Source organism: Lycium ferocissimum, chromosome 6 (genome assembly GCF_029784015.1).
Source record: "Lycium ferocissimum isolate CSIRO_LF1 chromosome 6, AGI_CSIRO_Lferr_CH_V1, whole genome shotgun sequence".
NCBI lineage: Eukaryota > Viridiplantae > Streptophyta > Magnoliopsida > Solanales > Solanaceae > Lycium > Lycium ferocissimum.
Genome location: NC_081347.1, coordinates 63230998 through 63251663, shown reverse-complemented (window position 1 = coordinate 63251663; position 20666 = coordinate 63230998). Strand labels below are relative to the sequence as shown.

The following is a 20666-nucleotide window of genomic DNA, read 5'->3' as shown; positions in this document are numbered from 1 at the left end:
TCTAATAGCTAGAGCTAGGAATAAAATAGTTAACTTGAATTGAAAATGGGCGTACTCAATTTCATATCATAAGGCTTGAAAAAGATTGTGATGAAATTTATCATATAGGTTGGAAAACTTGTGATAAACTAATTAGCCCATTAATTAAGACATGAAGGCTCCCCTATAAACTAAGAAAAACCCCATTCACATGACTTTGTCCTAAGTTACCATAACCCTTGTCCTCCCTTTGATTAATTAAAACCAGTCATTTATGCATTGCAAAGTAGTTTGATAACTACAACAACAATCAATATTATTTCCCTCTCTTAGAAATTAAGACTAAACGTCGAGACTTACATTTAATTAGTACTTTTCTCATCGTATTCCCTGTGGGATTCGACCCCAAGCTAGTTGGGTTCTATATTTAATACAACGATTGCTTTGCATCTTTTAAGAGGTGTAATTTGGACGTATCAATAAGGTGTATTAGTATTTAGTAATGCTGAAAGTAGTTATAATGACATTATTTTTTTATCGACTGGTTTGTTTTATTATCAAGCCCTGAATTATGGCCTAGGCGTAACATGACACTCGATGCCTGACTGCACACCGAGAGAACCACATGACTTGTTGAATCAACACGAGGCATAAACATGAGCGCGATATAACTTAAACATGATGAGCCTGAGTAAACATGAGGTGTCATAGTAGTAAATGAAATACTTGATTTAAACGTGAATACAGATTGTCATAAATACTGAACCAAGGATAGCTATGCGACTCTGAATATCTAATATAACATGACTGATTAGTCTATGAAACCTCTGACATGAGTCTGACTACTAAACTGTTTACTGGGACAAGGCCCCCGGCATAACTTTACTGCATAACTGAAATAACATAAATAAGATAAAACCCCGAATGAGATGGTGCTCCCCTTATATAATTTTTTTTTTTAGATAGATACGGTCCGTAAAGTGATTTACGGCCCGTATTTAGAGATAACTAGTGGGCAGTACACTGTATTGTCTCATGAAAGATTACTATCCGTTTTACGGGCCGTATTGTGAAATATGGTCCGTATTCTATGGTCGTAAACTTTCATGTTGCAGTACGATGCTATTGTTTTGTGACATTGTTAAATACGCCCTGTTTTACGGGCCGTATTGTGAAATACGGTCCATAAACTGCAGACGTATTTTGTAATGTTGCGAAACAGTCTCTCTTATTACTTAACTTACCTGCTTTTCAAAGACTATTTTCTGCAATATATTTCCTGCACCAAAATAAACGTTACCCTATATTCATACAGAAACAAGAAGAGAAAAAATAAACATTACACTTGAGTTGCCTCCCAAGAAGCGCTTGATTTAACGTCGCGGCATGACGGCGGTACCCGTTCACTCCTTATATGCGTACACCAGATCATTGTTCGTTCCGAGGTGCTTCAACCGGTATCGATCAACAATTCTATCTTCCGAAACCATCCCGTGATAGTGCTTCAACCTCTGTCCATTCACCTTAAATGTTCGAGTTCCATCTCCAGACTTCAACTCAATCGCTCCATGAGGTGAAACACCTACCACCTCAAACAGACCAGACCATCGTGATTTTAGCTTACCGGTAGCAACTTCAACCGAGAGTTGAACAGCAAGACAGGATCACCCTTGTAGAACTCTCGCTTCAGGATTTTCTTGTCATGGTATTGCTTCATCCTTTCTTTATACAGTGCTGCACTCTCATATGCCTGGTACCGAAACTCATCCATCTCATTTAATTGAAACAACCTGAGCTTGGTCGCTTCTTCCCAATCCATATTCAATTTCTTCAAAGCCCACATGGCCTTGTGCTCAAGTTCAACCGGCAAGTGAAAAGCTTTTCCAAACATAAGATTGAAGGGTGAAGTCACAATCAGAGTCTTGAAAGCAGTCCGGTATGCCTATAGAGCATCATCGAGCTTGCGGGCCCAATCAATTCTATTTGCCTTTACTGTTTTTGCCAGAATACTCTTGATCTCCCTATTAGATACTTCAACCTGCTCACTTGTTTGAGGATGATAGGGTGTTGCCACCCTATGTTTTACACCATATTTCTCCATCAATCCCGCGAAAGCTCTATTACAAAAGTGGGATCCACCATCGCTGATTATAGCTCTTGAGTACCAAAGCGAGTAAATATGTTCTTCTTGAGGAACCCCATGACACTCTTGGCCTCGTTATTAGGTAAAGCCACCGCTTTTACCCATTTTGATACATAATCCATAGCAACCAAGATATATTTCATGCCACCCGAACTCACAAAGGGTCCCATAAAATCAATCCCCCAGACATAGAATACTTCTGTTACACCTCGCATTTTTATGCGTATTCGGAAAAATTTGAAACAAGTCGGAATGGTAGGAATTGAGGTTCCAATTGGATTCTACTTAGTGTGCATGGGGTGTGTAAGGAAATATTGACGCGGAAATATTAAGGAAGGTTAAGGACATTGTAATGTATTGATTTTGTTTGGTTCATAAGTTGGCTATGGAAAATGTAGATGTGGAAATATCGGAAAAGACTAAGGGCAAAATTGGAATGTCGGGAAATGGTTTCATGAATCACCAAAATATGGACTAATAATTGGGCTTGGAAAATTTGCAAGACAAAAATTTGAAAAATTTTGGCCCAACCCAAGAAGGGTGGCCGGCCATGGCTTGGACAATAAGATTAAATCCAAGCCATGTGCATGGTCATGTGACAACCTAATTATATAAGGGACCAAGGTTCATTAATTTTCTAGAGAATTCAAGACAAGGAAAGAAGGAGAAAACAAGAAAAAACTTCAAGAACAAGAGGAGGGGCATTCGGCCAGCCCCCTCCACTTTTACCCCATCAAAATCTTGCCTCTAAAATTATTTTCTTGTGGTATTTATACCAATTCAAGGTCCCTCTACAACGTGGTGCAATTATTTCGGAAGATAACCCATTGGTTTCGTCGTTTGGATGAATTGGTGAAGTGAAGAAACTTGAGAAGGAAGGTAAGAATTCATTTTTTTTAAGTATGTTATGAAGGTTTATTTGTGTTGTAGAACATGTAAATGAGTTGAATGCATAGAAATATGGAAGTTTGCATGGTATTTAGATATGTATGCATGGCCGTGTATGAAGCTATGTTGTATGGTCGAGATGGATTGAATTTTATGTTGTATTTTAGTTGTGCTTGTGATGGAATTTATATTGGAAATGAAAGATGGATGAATTTGATGGAATAGGGAAATGTAGGGTGTGGCCGTGACCTATATGTAGGTGAAATGGGGACGAATTTATTTTGTTTAACATGTTAGTTGTGTTGTTGTGATCATTACAATGTAAACAAAGCGTATACGGGTTGGGTTGGTATGAAAATGGAATGTAGAGAATTATATCGCATTAATGTGATTTTATGATATTAAGATAATGAAGTTGTTCAAGTATAGATTATGGTTATTGGTGATGAATTGGTGAGTAGAGGATGTGTAGAGATGATTTTGTTGCATAAATAAGAATTTTGAATAGAATATGGAATTGCCGAATATCGGAGGTAAGGTTTGAAATATTCTTGGCTTGTGTTTGAATGATCTCAAATTGATATGTGTATATGGACATATCGATATTGATTTGAATTTGTGGAATCGGAATGGAAACTGTCGCATTATGTCGGAAAGTAAACTAGTTATGTCATGTTATGGTTTGTAGTGATTGTTGATGTTCTTGGTGTTGTTGTTGGGTTGTTGTTGGTTGTTTTGAGCCGAGTTGAATCTAGGGGATGCTATATGCATAGGGGAGATGCTGTCCAAATTTTTGTAGACAAGTAATGGTTAAGAATGGAATTTCTAAGTCTCATGAATAGTAACTGGTAAGAATGACCATTTGCAGATTTTTGACGAAACAAGATCGGAGTTTCGACGAGCTTAACAAGCGAGAAAGGTATGTAAAGCTACCCCTATTCTTTCTTTGGCACGCCCTAGATGTACTAGGCTTGAATTCGGACCTCGGGGACAACTCCACTCTTTGGAATGCGCATTCAAAAATTTTCCCTTCTCTTTCAGTAGAATTGAATTAGTTAAGTTGTGAAAGACTAGAAAGTGATCTAAACCTCCCCAACTTTTGTAAATAAAACCCGAATACCTTAAAACCCCCGTAAATGATATTATGAAGTTGAACATATGTAATTCGCGTCCGCCACCTCAATTGACCGAGGTGGGCCCACTATTTCTGATTTTACCCTTTTGTGTCTATGACGTGTCTTCGAGCGGCTTTAAAAGAAAACGTTTTAACTACTCCTCTATTTATTACTTAAAAACTATTTTGAATATTCCGTTAAGTTCTGAGATGTGTTCTGATCTGTATCACGAATCCGAACGTTCTGTTCCGACATAACCCTCCGTGATGTCCGAAAGGTACGTACTACGACTCCGTCCGATTTCATTGATTTGGTTTGTCATTTGATCTGCCTCATCGAGTCTCTGGATATATATATGTTATTTTTATTGCATTAGTTTCTCACTACTCCACTCGTGGATGCCTCAATGTTTCCCCCACTGAGCCCGGGCCAGGATATGTTATCAAGCGTTTTCCTCTGCATTGTTCGCCGTGCCTCGGTGTGAGGGGGCAGGTATGACATGTACATGGGTCCGAAGTATGATGTGCCATGTACATATATTTTGATATCTGATTATGTGATGTGATGTGGCCACTTGGTATGTTATGATTTGTTTCGGAGATATTCCCTACTCTGAAGTATGATGTGTTTTGGCGCCGGAGAAGGGGGCGCCTATGTTCTGTTCACCGAGTCCCATAGCGGGGCCGGCTTTGGCATATGTTTTCTGCATGCATTACTTATGATTTCTGATATGCATTTTTGATTATTTATGCATCTCGTTCGTTTTTCGCATATTCTGTTCTGATGTTAGCCTGATTTATTACGTTCTCTGCTTTACATATTCAGTACATTTTCCGTACTGACCCCCTTTCTTCGGGGGCTGCGTTTCGTGCCGCGCAGTGGCCGTACGTTTGATTTGCTGATCCGCTCGCCTAGGTTATCTGCTCAGCGGTTTGGAGTGCTCCTTTGTCCGGAGCCCATAATTTGGTGTAGACTTTTCCCATTTCGTATGTACGTATTTATTCTGGGTACGACGGGGCCCTGTCCCGTCATATGATTATGTTTTTGTTCTGTAGAGGTCTGTAGACATGTGGTGTGGGTTCTGTATATGTTTCGTGAGGGTTGCGTACGTTCTGGGTTTATGTATTTTGTGACGGCCTTATCGGCCTTCGTGCGGCATGCCCACTTGTCCTTGTTAAATTATTATTTCTGCTTATTTGTAATATTTTGCTAATTTAGGTTAAGGTACGTATGAGTGTCCAACTAGGGCACGTGTCGCGGCCTACGGAGTTGGGTCGTGACAACTTCCACCTCCATAACAAAATTCATAGGCATCTCTTGCCTTCTGCCTATATTCCCTTGCCTCTGACATTGATCACAAGGACGCACCAAAAGATTAGCATCATGAAAGATGGTCGGCCAGTAATAACTGCATTCAAGTACCTTAGCCGCAGTCCGATTACCACTATGATGACCCCCAACAGGAGAGTCATGACACGCCTTTAGAATCGCCATCACTTCACTTTCCGGAATACAACGCCGAATGATGTTGTCAGCGCATGTTCGGAACAAATAGGGCTCGTCCCAATAGTACTGCCGAGCATCCCGCAAGAACCTCTTCTTTTGGTAAGCTTTGATATCTTCTGGAACTACGCCTGTTACAAATAATTGGCAATGTCAGCATACCACGGTGCTACCTCCATTGACACAGCCAACACCCTTTCATCTGGAAAAGCATAATCTATGTCTAGCTCATCAGCAGGTCTCCCAGCCTCTTCAAGCTGAGATAGATGGTCAGCGACCTGATTCTCGGTGCCCTTGCGATCCTTTACCTCAAAATCAAACTCTTGCAGCAGTAGTACCCATCGAATCAGTCACGGCTTTGCTTCCTTCTTTGCCATAAGGTATCTCAATGCTGCATGATCAGTGTATACCACGACTTTGGACCCCAATAAGTAGGCCCAAAACTTCTCGAAAGCAAACACAATGGCAAGCAGCTCTTGCTCCATCACTGTGTAATTCATCTGGGCAGCATTCAGTGTTCTGCTTGCATAATAGATCGGGTGCATAATTTTATATTGCCTCTGGCCAAGCACAGCACCTATTGCGAAACCACTAGCATCACACATCAGTTCAAAGGGTAAGGACCAATCAGGAGCAACAATAATAGGAGCAGTAGTGAGACGTTCTTTTAACTCCTCAAACGCCTTCCGACACTTATCATCAAACACAAACTTAGCCTCTTTTTCAAGAAGCTTGCACATCGAGTTAGCAATCTTGGAGAAATCTTTGATGAAGCGCCTGTAGAACCAGCATGTCCTAAGAAACTTCAAACACCCTTGACTGCGATAGGTGGAGGAAGTTTTGCAATTACATTAATTTTTGCTTGATCGACCTCAATTCCCTTTTCAGAGATTTTGTGACCGAAGACGATCCCTTCCTTCACCATAAAATGACACTTCTCCCAATTTAGCACAAGATTTGTCTCCTCACATCTTTTCAAAGACTTGATCCAGATGGCCAAGACAATCTTCAAATGAATCACCCACAACAGAGAAGTCATCCATAAACACTTCTAAAAAATCCTCTACATGTCAGAGAAGATTGACATTATGCACCTCTGAAAAGTGGCTGGTGCATTACACAGACCAAAAGACATCCGCCTAAATGCAAACGTCCCATAAGGACAAGTAAAAATAGTCTTCTCTTGATCTTTTAAAGCAATGTTGATTTGATTGTAGCCCGAATAACCATCAAGGAAGAAATAGTAGGAACACCCCGCTAGCCTGCCAAGCATTTGATCAATAAAAGGCATAGGGAAATGGTCCTTGCATGTGGCTGAGTTGAGCTTGCGATAGTCCATGCAAACTCTCCATCCGGTGACAGTCCTAGTTGGGATCAACACATTCTTTGCATTCGGCACAACAAAGATGCCACCCTTCTTAAAACACATTGGGATCGGGCTCACCCATTTACTATCGAATTGGGTAAACCACTCCGCATCTAACCATTTGATGATCTCTTTCTTGACGAACTCTTGCATATTCTCGTTCAGTCTCCTCTGATGCTCTACACTCTGTTTGATATCCTCCTCCAACTGAATTTTATGCTCACAGATCTCAAATGGGATACCCCGAATGTCTGTTACGGTCCAACCAATGGCACGCCTATACTCCCGCAACACCTCCAAAAGTTGTAGAATATGCTCCTCAGTCAGTAGGGCTAAAACAATCACCGATAATGTATTGTCCGGACCAAGGAACTCATACTTCAGATGTGATGGAAGCTGCTTAAGCTCCAACTTAGGTGGCTCAATAATCGAAGGCTTTGCTAGAGGAGTTGTTTTATTTTCCAGATCAAGATTTAGCTTCTTTGGGTGGTAAGAATATGAACCCATCCCAACAAGTGAATTAACTGTCTTCACATAACCTTCCATGTCCTCAACATCAAAGTTCACAAGAATACCATCTAGAGCTTCACCCAAACTTTCTTCTTCCATCTTGAACTCCACTGCTTCATCAATAACATCAAACGAATCAATTACCGAAATACTCTCATACGCACTTGGTAACTTCATCCCCTCACTAGCCTGAAAACTAACTTCTTCATCGTTGACTCGGAACTTGATTTCATTTTTCTCCGAATCCATCAGAGCTCTCCCTGTAGCAAGGAAAGGTCTCCCGAATAATAGGAATGTCCCGATCAACATCACAGTCAAGAATCACAAAATCACGGCAACATAAAATCACCAACCCGCACAAGTACATCATCAACCAACCCAACAGGTCTTTTGATAGACCTATCAGCCATTTGTAACCTCATAGTAGTCGGCCTTAGCATCCCTAAACCTTATTGTTTGTATATAGCAAGAGGCATCAAATTGATACTCGCCCTATTATCACACAATGCACGAGCAAAATCATGGTGCCCAACAGAACAAGGAATGGTGAACGCCTCAGGATCTCCCTTTTTCTGAATAGTAGTAGTTGAGATGATAGAACTCACAGTGTGAGTCAAACTTACGGTTTCATGTTGAACCATTTTCTTCTTGGTCAGCAGGTCCTTCAAATATTTAGCAAAACCGGGCATCTCCTTGATAGCTTCCAAGAAGGGAAAATTTAGAGATAACTGCTTCAACTGATCATAAAAGTTCTTGAACTTAGCATCCTCCTTCTTCTTACCAACCTCTGGGGAAAAGGAGGTTTAGACTTGAAAAGCTGAGTCAAAGGGCGGAGAGCCCCTTTCACAGTCTGCTTACTTGTGTTATCAGCATCCTTCACTATCTTTGGAATATCAGCAACCTTCTTGTCAGCAGGATTCTCATCAACAATAATGGGTGCTTCAGACTGCACCTCATCCTCTTCATCTATCGGCTCAAGATCAACCACCTTTTTCTCAGCCCTTTAGAGTATTTTATCACTCCTAGTAGTGATGGCAAACACACGGTCTACACCGCCTCCCCCATTCTTCGAGATTCGGATAGTGTCACTCGAAGTCCTCCTTTTGAGGGGTGTCTTTGCTCTCTAGAAATATCTCTCATCCGTGACTCAAGCTTCGAATAGCCACCGTATGGGAACCCACTCTCTCTGTCACCCCGAAATAAAGTCCTCTCGTACTTAGATCGATTTTTTAGAATCTTCTCAAGTATTGCTTCAACCTTTGAACTACCTTGCTCTGTTCACTGCCCTTTCAGTGGTATATAAGATTGGAACTCTTGTTCTCAAAATTGCTGTTGTTGTTGTAGCTCCCTTAGTTCGCACCACCATAATTATTGTTGTAGTTCCTTGAGTTGTTATAAGCACCTTGACCTTGCTGAAGTCTCCATTGATTCTGATTCTGGTAACCACCTTGGTAGTTCTGTCTTTGGTAACCCCCTTGAGAGTTATTCACATAATTAACATCTTCAACCTACATAAGGGGCCCATCATGGAACAGACCATCTTGAGTATGGTACATCCCTTTTGGCAAAACTGTTTCATCCTCACAAACATTTACCTTCTTAATCTGGGATTCATCAAACTTCTTTGTTAGCAAGGAAATATTTGTTGCAAGTTCTGTCAATGTTTGCTGGGTATCTTGATTCTCCTTTACTATATTCTGGATCATAGCACTAACATACGGTACCACATCAGCATTGTTTGAGTGCCAAGCCTGATTATGAGTAGTCATCTTGTTAAGTATGTTGGTCACTCATCGATAAGATTTGTTCATGAAACAACCATCAGCTGCATTATTAGCAACTGACTGCGTTACTGGATCTAGCCCTCGATAGAACTTCTCCATTAATATGTGCTCCGAAAAATCATGATTCAGACTCCTCTGCAAATACTCCTTGAATCTCTCCCAAGCTTCATATAGTTGTTCCCCCGGTCGCTGCTTAAATTCATAGATCTTGTCACGAATTTCAGCCTTTCTGCTAGGAGGGTACCATCTCGTGAGAAAAGCAGTCACCATCTCTGCCCATGTAGTAATCGAATTTCGGGGCAGCTTCTCAAACCATGTTCTTGCATCTCCCGCCAAGGAATATTTGAATAACCTCAGCCAAATAGCATCTTGTGGAATGTTTTTCTAGATGTGATTAGCACACACATCCATAAAATTCTGCAAATGACGTTGAGGGTCATTCTCGGTCGAGTTTCGAAAGTATCCCTCAAGCTTCAACAACTGGTATAGAGAGGAGTCAATTTTCACGGTAGCAGCTCTAACTCAAGGCTGAACAATAGCAGATGCATAGTCCTCCTTTGGAACAAGATCAGCGAAAACATTCTCATCATCGAATTCATTCGCCTGATTATTCAACCGATTCCCCTGGTTACCAGCACGTTGATTTTGCTGATTCTGATTCATGTTTACCTGGTTTACACAGAGTAGCAAACAAGGTGTGATGAAATAAGTAAAACACTTCAATAAAAGCAAACACTATTTAGTAATTTCAAAACCGTATTTCTTGACAACGGTGATACGCTCAAATTACACCTATTAATGGTATAACGCGGACGTTGTCAAATATAGTAACCCAATAAGGTTGGGGTCTAATCCCATAGGGAATATGGTGTGAAAAGGTTACTAAAGTCGTAGGATGCTAAATTTAGGTCTAATGTCTTAATCCGATGATTTAGGTAAAAGTTGGTTTTTCTATGACTAATTGCTACCTACTTGCTTTGGTGGAAATTTATGGTAAAAGAAACTAAGGTTGTGTCCCCTTTAGATGAGGTGTATGATCATGGATATTGATCTTGATATACTTCTAATGGATCATTATATGAATGCACTTAACCTCTATATGAATCTCTACTATTTTCCAATAAATAAAGATTATCTCTTTCTATGATTTTCCCAAATATAAGAAAGTAACTATGAAGAACGGTTAATTATGCCAAGTAAATTCGTCTTATTCCTAAGTGAATCTATTAAACAAAGTTTAAAGCTTTGAGTCCTTGTTATTTATTCTTACCAACCCTAATTATTTTCCCAAATAAATCAAGGTTTATGGCTTTAATCAATGTTTGCAATCATTAATTATGAATGAAGAATGAAGAATAAATAAACCCTAACAATCCATTATGTGTATATCATTCACAAAACCCAATCACAAAACATCCATCATTGGGTTCACAACCCTAGTAAGGAAATTTAGCTACTCACGACAAAGAACAAGAAATAAGAAATTGAAGGATTCATGATTGCTTACTTTGGAAGAAAGGAGGAATTGATAATACTTGAATTGATGTTTGAACCTTCAAAAACTAGAGAGTATTTGATATTCTAAGTCAAGAGACAAAAATATAATAACTGATGACTATTAAAACCCTACAATGACTATTTATAGGTTCTGAAAACATAAAAGTTGCAGATTTGCACTTTGGTCCCCATCGATACGAAATACGGTCCGTAGAAATACGGACCGTAAAACAGTTTACGATCAGGTCTTCCTTCCAGTTTTGAACAACTGTAATCTCTTGAAATACGGGCCGTAAATTGATTTACGGTCCGTAAACTGCATAGTCATCTTCAACTTCCAAAACTTCGACTTTCTGCCAGATGCTCGAATGGTTAAATACGCTTTGAAAGACGGACCGTAAACTGAAATACGGTCCGTAAAAGTTGTTCGTAAATCACCATTTCCATAGCCTGCCTTTTTGGTTCTTCTTATTCTTAAATATGCCCATGGAATACGGCCCGTATTTAAGAATACGGTCCGTATATAATTTACGACCACTTCGCACTTTTATACCAAAGATGTCCATAGAAAAACACTCAAATTAAATAGACACAAACTTGCTTAAAAACAAGTAAAACTTCTCGTAAAAAGGCCTTTCCATTCCATAATGGGGCTTATCAATAATTGATACGATTAAAATCCGAAAATGATCAAAAAAACACATCAAAAAATAAAGGTGACACATACTTGCTTAAAAACAAGTAAAACTTATAACCAAAATCGTAAAAAATATGTATGAATAACATGAGTAAAATATTTTAAGTTTGTAAAGATATCCACAACCGACATGTAACCACCACGTAATGTATGCATAACATGAGTAAAATATTTTAAGTCTCTGTAACCACCACGTAAGAACGTGACATCTGATCTAAGCCATCTTGTACCTTGCCAGGGTACAAGACATGAATATGAACATGAATGGATCCAATAACCATAATGGGTAAACATGAAGGTATCGTCCTAACTGGGCGGAGCGATCCTTATCTTACACTGGTATATGTAGTTTCAAGCTATCTGAGCCTTCTCGGTAATCTGTGTAACTCCCAAAACATGAACATGGATATAGTTGGCTTAGTAGCTCATGAATTATATAACTTGTTTGTAAGCATGATTCTTGCTTGTATTACAACATGAAGATAATATAGAATGTAACTTGTATGAAAACATGGAAAACATGTAGAAGTTCATGAAAATAAACATAAAAGTTCATATCTTCCATTTAAGAACCCATGGAAGGCAAAGTATGGATTTTCATGGATTAAGAACAGATTCTCAATAACCAAAAAGGAATGTTAAGAACACAATAATGAAGTAATCATACAAACATGGTATATCATGGTACATGATTTTAGGATTATGGTGAACACGGCTCAAACCCCAATTTTGGTAAACATTCATATAATCATGGAGGAACGTGGCATGGGGAAGAACAATGATATTCCCACACGTAGATAGAAACTCTACATACCTGTAAATGCTCCAAAACTTGTAATAGGATTCCAAAAGCTTGAACTTTGAACCGTGAGATGGGTTTTCTTGAAAACCCTAGGTTAGGAATAATGAACCCTTGTTAGGTTACATGAATACATGCTAGAATTAACTTGGAAGGGCTTGGAATAGCTTACCTTGATGTTTTGGATTGACGGGAGAAGAAAACTTTGGTGCTAGGGCCTGGGAATTGTGAAAATTGATTTTCTAGAATGAAGTGTTATATTTATACTATTTGCTATCGGGAAGGATTGAAAGTGCACTTGATGGTTCGTCGACGTGTCGACGTTCGTCGAGTTTCTTAGACTGTCCGAGTTTGATTTTGACGGTGCATCATTGACGGTCCATTGATTCGACTGTACTGTCAGTAATCTGAGAAAGTCCAGAGAGTTTGCAAAACGAGATTCCTAGGGACGGTGTAATATTGACGGTCCTTCGATTCGATCGTACTATCAGTAGTCTGAGAAAGTCCGTCGAATGCCACCTGTAGAACTGAGTCTATTTTTTCGACTTAAACTCTCCCTTTTTGGCTTCCGGGATCCCTGAGTCATAGACGCGGCTTAGTTTAAAGGTACGAGGTGTTACATGTATTAAATAAAATGTATTGCATAATTAATAATAGTACTGAATACGGTGCATTAAAATAGGAATATGGTATATACTAGTGCTATTAATATCTTGATTTACTATATATGTATAAGAATAATACTGAATAGGGTGTACAACCAATAAATATATTATAGCCTGTTTGACCAGGCTTTTTCTCCCCAAAAGTACTTATTTTAAAAGAGTGAGGTGTTTGGCCAAGCTTTTGAGAGTAGCAGAAGCTGTTTTTCAGAAGCTAAAAAAAATAGCTTCTATCGAAAAGCACTTTTGAGAAAAATACACTTAGAAGCACTTTTTAAAAGCTTGGCCAAACACTAATTTGTACTTAAAAGTGCCTTTTAAATTAATTGGTCAAACACAAACTACTTTTCGCCGAAAATACTTTTGAAAAAAAAAATACTTTTCAAAATAAGCTGATTTTAGAAGCTTAGCCAAATAGACTATCAATTATACATAAATTGAAAACACTACCAAACAAGGGGATTAAATAATACCAAAGCTAATACTGATATTATTTTCTCTAATGCCTCCTATCAAACGGCCACTAAGAGAGAATGCCAAAAATTTCAGAAATTTCAAAGATTTGTTTTTCTTTTGCTTTTCGTACTTTTAAATATACTATTCTCATGGTATGCGCCCTGCCCATGTACCCTATATCACTGAGTTTATAAGATTAAGAAATCTTATAAATATATTAAACTATGTATTTGAATTATAAAATAAAATAAAATTAAAGAAAAAATTATAAGTTCCTGAAAATGATGAATGTTGGTCACATTTTTGTTATGTTTGATCGAGAAAATAATGCACTTATGTTTTCTTGGTTTTTTACAGGTTTTATATGGTTGAGAAGTGATCAGGAAGAAATTAAGTGAAAAAAAAAATGAGGTCAACTCGAAGAAATGAGAAAAGTGGTTAAAATTGCAAAAAACGGCCAGATTCGTAAATCTACAGACTAAGGGGTTTTTTGGTCTTATTTTGATTGGGAAGATTGTGGAACTATAAAAGCAAGACTTGGAGAAATTATTTTTCATCTTTGGTCATTCTTTCAAGTTTAGGAGGAAGAAACTACACCGAGGGGTTGAAGATTCGGAGGCACTCAATGAGAAATTCTTTATCCATTTCTTCAACTCTTGTTTTTATTGTATATCTAAGTGTGTAGCATTTTATTCCATCACTTTAATCTTATTTATGGGAATATTCATTTGCAAAGTTGGATTAAATCTCTTGTTATGCTTATCTATTGAATGAGTTTTATTTCCATTGAAGTGAGTCTTTGTTTCTTTAATTAATCTTGTTCTTTAATATTTATTAAGGGATTACCTAACTCTAGGACTCTCCTATTTACTTTTATTTGAGCTCGGAAGAGGAAAATTGAGCTTGAGAAAGATTAATTTACAAGAGTTTGAGGCTTCAAACCTCATCTGATAACTTGAGCTAAGAATAGGAAAATAAATTTGATATTCAATTGTTTGTGCTTAATATCACACTCTAAGGCTTGAAAAAGCTTATAGTGCAATTCTTTGATTTGGTTGGAAGACTTTCAATGAGATTTTAGACATGATTATCTATTAACATAGACTCGCTTTTAGTTTTAAAATTGTAAAATATATTGGATCGTTACTTGAGAGTTCCTTGTATCCATGCTTGTCGCCATTGATTATTTTACTTGCTTTCTAGCGAAGTTTATATTTCCTCATTAGTTATAATCTATCTCAAAATCAAAATATTATCAAGTGTTTGGCTTAGTGTAGAAAGTGAAAATTCCTTACTTGCTTCATTGACTAGTATATTGTTTCCTATGGGATTCGATCCCATCATAATTGGGTAAATTATATTATATACCATTGCGTACACTTTCTCCCTGAGGAGTGGATTTGGATGAAGAAATTCTGCACTGAAGTCATCAGATAATATAACACAAAAATACTTTAATCAGAATAATTCAAAGATTTTTCAAACAACACATTGAAAAATTTAATCATTTCGTCTTTTGGAAAATTGGAACAAAGAGGATGGCTGTCTAGCTCCTAGAAAAAAGTTGATAAGTGACAAGGTAAAAACTAAAAAGCATTAATATCGAGTTAATATTTTACAGAAAATAACTTAATCTAATATTATATTGAAATCAAGAAATCTCTTAGCGAAATGTAGCTTGCCTTTTGCTCTATAAATGAACCTTACAAAGAGACAAAATGGTAATTCACTTATTTTTGTAATATTTAGGACATTAAATCAACTAAAATTTGATTGAATCCCTAATATTTAGGACTTTACAGTAAATTAAAAATGTGTAAGAGGATAGTGTTTCGTGCCGCGATGATAAATCAGGTGCTTGTTGGGAGGCAACCCAACTTTATTGTTTTTTTTTTTTTTTTAAGAAAAAAAAAATTGTTGTCTGTTTATTTTTTCATTGTGTTATTTTTTGTAGTGTTGTTTTTGTAGGAGTATGAGTATGGAAGAAAATTATTGGAAGTATGCAAAAACAAGCCAGACAATTGGGACTAAGCATGGGATGCCCACATAAAGAATCATGTCGTGCTAGGAGAGACTGAGTACCCCATGAGCTCATAATGCTTCGGCATTTATCCTTTCAAGGAGTTTCTTTTGCCATTTTGTTATGTATGGCGAGCATTGGGGGCAATGCACATTTTTAACTGCGGGGTGAGGAGATAATCCGTGTTTAGTATTCAATTCATTGTAGTTAATAATCCTCTCGATTTTACTTTGTGCATTCGTTCTTTTCGAGAGATGTAGCTTGAGCCGGGTGATTTTAAAAAATAGAATTGGCTTTTTATTCAGGAATAGTGAAGGAGAGAGAAGAAAAGCCATTTGACTTGTTTGATGCCGACATATTTAGGACTAAGTTTGAGTAGCACTTTCTTTTCGGTGTTTGAGTGTTAATATAAAATAGCAAACTTACTTACACCTAGGCTTATGGTAGTGACTATGTTTATAGCTTTTTTTTTTTAATTTCTGTAGTTCGCGATGACCCCTTCTGTCATAGAGTATATTGAACCATCTTGATTGAGACTTGTGCTATGAGAGGTGAAAATTTCTTGCATATATTTCATATTTTGCATCTTAGTCTAGAACTTGTCGTGCATGTTATTGAAGTGAAATAATAAGTGTTGCTCAGTATAAAAGATGGTAGTAGGCTTTTATTGATATGTCTTGTGAAATTTTAGTCTTTTCAAATAGTGTTACCACTTGTTAGCCCCTTGAGCCTGTAGTATTTCGTTTGGTAGTGATATTTGGCACAAATATCGATATTTAGCGTCACTTTACCTCTCATTATTAGGACTTCAATCGCATTTTCTATGATGGAATCGATGTATTAGCGCTTATGTTGTTATGTTTTGTGTATCAATGAGGATAAATTATGAGAAACCAAGCAGTTTGGTCGACGTTGAGAATCAAGAACCAAATGTGCACGTGAAGAGGTGAAGAAAAGCACTGCAAACAGAAGGAATTGACACTTGGGCGTCGGGCCTCGCACCAGGCATTGCGCTGGGCTACGCCCCAGCACAAAAGGGAGAAATTACTAAAGCAAAAAAGAGAACCTGGAAATACCTGTTGGGCGACGCCCCAAGCCAATTTCGTGCAACGTTTTCCCATTTCGATCGGAATTTGGTCTACTTATTTTAGTTTTAACCCTAGACTATAAATAGACATTTTATGAGTTGTAAACGACGTGCAGGGATTTTGTCAAGACTTGTAAGCTGTCGTCCTACTTTCTCCCTCTAGAATTATTTTATTTTCTTCTTTTCAACCCTAGATTATTCATGAATTCTTGTTCTTCATCTAGAATCATGTGTAGCTAAACCTCTTAATTTCGGGGTTGTGCCGAAAGACATGACAGTTGGTTTGGTGACAAATTGTATCGATTAAATTTCCTTATATTGGGTTGCTTATTTATTCTTGATATTAATTGTTTGATTATTTGGCCAATAGTTGAACACTATTTGTGGTGTGTGAATTGGACTAGGGATAGGGAATTTTCACGCGTAATAAGAATAAATAGGGCTTGTTCGATATAATCGTTTCGCTAATGAGGATAGGAATATAACGCTTATCCTTGATTAGTTGAATACGGAAAAGTAAATGCGTTCTTGTTACCTCTGACGACCATAGGGATACAACAACAACAACAGCAACAACATACCTAGATGAATCCCACAGTGTGGGGTCTGGAGAGGGTTAAGTGTACGCAGACCTTACCCCCACCTTGGAAGGTAGGAGGTCAAGCTCCGAAAGACCTCGGCTAAAAAAAAAAAAAAGCAAGGGAAAAAAGTCAGGTACCGACAAGCAAATCAAAGCAATGCGAAAATGAGAAATAACAAGAGTAAAGAAGTCATGATAACAACATGAAAAGACAAGACCCAACACATAAAAGCAGGGATCAAAGGGCAATAAAAAGTAGAGCAAAACTACGCCTACTAGTGCGATAGAAAAGCGAGACTACCTACTAGCCTTCTATCCTAATCTGAGCTCTCGACTACCTCCTATCTAAGGTCATGTCCTCGGTAATCTGAAACTGTGCCATGTCCTACCTAATCACCTCTCCCCAATATTTCTTTGGCCTTCCTCTACCTCTTCTAAAACCGTCCATAGCCAACCTCTCACATCTCCGCATTGGGGCATCAATGTCTCTCCTCTTCACATGCCCAAACCATCTCAGTCTCGCTTCCCGCATCTTGTCCTCCACCGATGCCACTCCCACCTTGTCCCGGATGTCCTCATTCCTGATCTTATCTCTCCTAGTATGCCCACACATCTACCGCAGCATTTTTATTTCTGCGACTTTCATCTTCTGCACGTGAGAGTTCTTGACTGGCCAATACTCTGTCCCGTACAACAGAGTCGGTTTAACCACCACTTTGTAGAACTTGCCCTTAAGTTCTGGTGGCACTTTCTTGTCACACAGCACTCCGGAAGCGAGCCTCCATTTCAACCATCCTGCACCAATACGATGTGTGACATCATCGTCAATATCCCCATTTCCTTGTAAAATAGACCCAAGATACTTGAAACTTCCTTTCTTTTGAATGACTTGGGTACCAAGCTTTATTTCCACGTCAGCCTCCTGAGGTACGCCACTGAACCTGCACTCCAAGTACTCTGTCTTAGTCCTACTCAACTTGAATCCTTTAGACTCTAACGTCTGTCTCCAATCCTCTAGCTTAGAGTTAACTCTGCTACGAGTCTCATCAAGCAAGACTATGTCATCTGCGAACAACATACACCATGGCACCTCACCTTGAATTCGTCGCGTCAATCCATCCATCACCAAGGCAAATAAAAATGGGCTAAGGGCTGATCCCTGATGCAAACCCATCAGAACTGGGAAGTGCTCCGAGTCTCCTCCTATAGTCCTTACCCTAGTCTTGGCTTCATGATAAATGTCCTTGATCACTCTAATGTACGCCACAGGTACACCTTTAGCCTCCAAGCATCTCCACAGAACCTCTCTTGGCACTTTATCGTAAGCTTTCTCTAGGTCGATGAATACCATGTGCAAGTCCCTTTTTCGCTCCCTATACTGCTCCACCAATCTCCTAACAATATGAATGGCTTCAGTAGTAGAGCGCCCCGGCATAAATCCGAACTGGTTCTCTGAAATAGACACGCCTCTCCTCACCCTCATCTCTATCACCCTTTCCCACACTTTCATAGTGTGGCTTAGCAGCTTGATACCTCTATAGTTGTTGCAGCTTTGAATGTCGCCCTTGTTCTTGTACAAAGGAATCATTGTACTCCACCTCCATTCTTCGGGCATCTTCGCCGTCTTAAAAATGACATTAAACAACCCAGTCAGCCACTCCAAGCCTACCCTACCTGCACTCTTCCAAAATTCCCCAGGAATCTCGTCAGGTCCAGCCGCTCTTCCTCTGCATATCCTACGAACAGCACCCTTAACCTCGTCGACCTTTATACTCCTACAATACCCACAATCGCGATGCCTCTCAGAGTACTCCAAATCTCCCAACACAATGTCTTTGTCCCCTTCTTCGTTCAAGAGTTTATGAAAGTATGACTGCCATCTCCGTCTAATGAGAGCTTCCTCCACCAACACTTTACCATCCTCATCTTTGATGCACTTCACTTCATCCAGGTCGCGTGCCTTCCTCTCTCTCGCCTTGGCAAGCCTGAACAACTTCTTATCCCAGCCTCTGTCCTCTAGTTCTGCATAAAGGCGTTCAAACGCCGCCGTTTTCGCTACCGACACTGCCAACTTCGCCTCCTTTCTCGCCATCTTGTACTTTTCCCTATTCGTTCGCTTCTCTTTATCATCCTTGCTGTCTACCAGCTTCGCATACACCTGCTTCTTTGCTTCCACTTTACCTTGGACTTCCCCATTCCACCACCAATCCCCTCGGTGCACAGCATGGCGACCTCTTGAGACTCCCAGAACCTCTCTAGCTGCTTCTCTAATGCAACTGGTCATCCTATCCCACATACTGCTCGCATCTCCCCGCTCTCTCCCACGCCCCTAAAGCCATCAACTTCTCCCCTAATTCTTGGGCACTAGACAGAGTCAAACTCCCCCACCTGATCCTTGGCCGATCATCGGCGACCCTCTTCTTCTTCCTCCTCTTGATCTCCAAATCCATCACCAATAGCTTATGTTGGGTCGTAAGATTCTCGCTCGGAATGACCTTGCAGTCTTTACAAAGACATTTATCATCCTTTCTAAGGAGCAAAAAGTCTATCTGCGTCGCAGCCACCGAGCTACGAAAGGTTACCAAGTGCTCCTCCTTCTTAGGGAAACTCGAGTTGGCTACCACCAAACCAAAAGCCTTAGCGAAATCCAGAAGTAAGACTCCTCCTCCGTTCCTGTCTCCGAAGCCAAAAACCCCCATGCACATCATCATAACCCCTCGAAACAGACCCAATGTGTCTATTGAAATCTCCTCCTACGAATAACTTCTCAGTAGGCGGTATACCTCCCACCACTTCATCCAAATCCTCCCAAAAATGCCTCTTTACCTCCTCGTCCAAGCCCGCTTGTGGCGCGTAAGCACTAATAATGTTCAAGGTGAAACATCCAACGACCAACTTAATTGTCATCATCCTGTCATTGACCCTTCTAGCCTCTACCACCTGATCCCTTAGCTTACTATCAACCAAGATGCCTACCCTATTCCTGTCTCCCGACTTACTCGAGAACCAAAGCTTATACCAGTCCACATCCTTAGCTTTAGGTCCTACCCATTTAGTCTCTTGGACGCAAGCAATATTAACTATCCTCCTCTTAAGAATCTTAACTAGCTCTATGGATTTTCCCGTTAAAGTCCCAATGTTCAAAGACCCTACTCTCAACCTAGAAGTTATATTAGCATCTACAGGCTTGTGAGCAACTCGAAAGATACTCATAAAGTTATAATTAACCCGTCAACTAGTAACACAAGAAATAGGTAGAATTGTCAAAAGATCAACTAGATTATCGAAAGTCATGACCCTGGAGCTTTCTCTTATCTGATAAACCTTACAGTCTTCATCAAGTTTCTCAATCACAAAAAAACTCATATCAATTGTTTATTTTCAGTTTTTAGTTAGTCACAACAAAATATTTTGATTGTCACTTTCTTGAATAGTTATAATGAAGTTTGAATCAGTTGAACAAAGATAAAATTTAAGTCTCTATGGGTATGATATCTGGACTTAAACATCCTATATTACTTGTACGATCACGTATACTTGCGGGTGCATTTGGGAGCAACAAGTTTTTGGCGCCATTGTC

General features: G+C 39.2%; 3 protein-coding genes and 1 non-coding gene across 4 annotated transcripts; 1 reads left to right on the top strand and 3 right to left on the bottom strand.

The window, feature by feature from the left end:
- Nucleotides 1-651: 651 nt before the first annotated feature.
- On the bottom strand, nt 652-5619 carry LOC132061518 (uncharacterized). Its single transcript, XM_059454318.1, has 4 exons — nt 5548-5619; nt 1604-1921; nt 1224-1280; nt 652-666 (listed from the first exon to the last, which is right to left on the bottom strand). The coding sequence occupies exons 1-4, from the start codon at nt 5617-5619 to the stop codon at nt 652-654; spliced, it is 462 nt and encodes a 153-aa protein (XP_059310301.1).
- A 2334-nt stretch (nt 5620-7953) lies between these two features.
- LOC132061517 (uncharacterized) lies at nt 7954-9273 on the bottom strand. Its single transcript, XM_059454317.1, has 4 exons — nt 9100-9273; nt 8773-8978; nt 8363-8505; nt 7954-8291 (listed from the first exon to the last, which is right to left on the bottom strand). Exons 1-4 carry the CDS (start codon nt 9271-9273, stop codon nt 7954-7956), a joined length of 861 nt encoding a protein of 286 aa, XP_059310300.1.
- A 130-nt stretch (nt 9274-9403) lies between these two features.
- Nucleotides 9404-9509, top strand: LOC132061701 (small nucleolar RNA R71). Its single transcript, XR_009416123.1, has one exon. It is a non-coding gene; the product is annotated as a small nucleolar RNA R71 (small nucleolar RNA).
- A 10214-nt stretch (nt 9510-19723) lies between these two features.
- On the bottom strand, nt 19724-20452 carry LOC132061516 (uncharacterized). Its single transcript, XM_059454316.1, has 2 exons — nt 20384-20452; nt 19724-20272 (listed from the first exon to the last, which is right to left on the bottom strand). Exons 1-2 carry the CDS (start codon nt 20450-20452, stop codon nt 19724-19726), a joined length of 618 nt encoding a protein of 205 aa, XP_059310299.1.
- Nucleotides 20453-20666: the final 214 nt, after the last annotated feature.

Coding starts and splice junctions, on each gene's coding strand:
- LOC132061518 (XM_059454318.1), bottom strand. CDS start 5,619: ATGGCGATTCTAAAGGCGTGTCATGACTCTCCTGTTGGGGGTCATCAT. Junction 1,922..5,547: donor GTAATCGGACTGCGGCTAAG/GTACTTGAATGC, acceptor GATGCTCTATAG/GCATACCGGACTGCTTTCAA. Junction 1,281..1,603: donor CTCGGTTGAAGTTGCTACCG/GTAAGCTAAAAT, acceptor GTATGAATATAG/GGTAACGTTTATTTTGGTGC.
- LOC132061516 (XM_059454316.1), bottom strand. CDS start 20,452: ATGAGTTTTTTTGTGATTGAGAAACTTGATGAAGACTGTAAGGTTTAT. Junction 20,273..20,383: donor AGATAAGAGAAAGCTCCAGG/GTCATGACTTTC, acceptor GTTGCTCACAAG/CCTGTAGATGCTAATATAAC.
- LOC132061517 (XM_059454317.1), bottom strand. CDS start 9,273: ATGACTACTCATAATCAGGCTTGGCACTCAAACAATGCTGATGTGGTA. Junction 8,979..9,099: donor ATGAATCCCAGATTAAGAAG/GTAAATGTTTGT, acceptor ATAACTCTCAAG/GGGGTTACCAAAGACAGAAC. Junction 8,506..8,772: donor AGGGCAGTGAACAGAGCAAG/GTAGTTCAAAGG, acceptor AATACTCTAAAG/GGCTGAGAAAAAGGTGGTTG.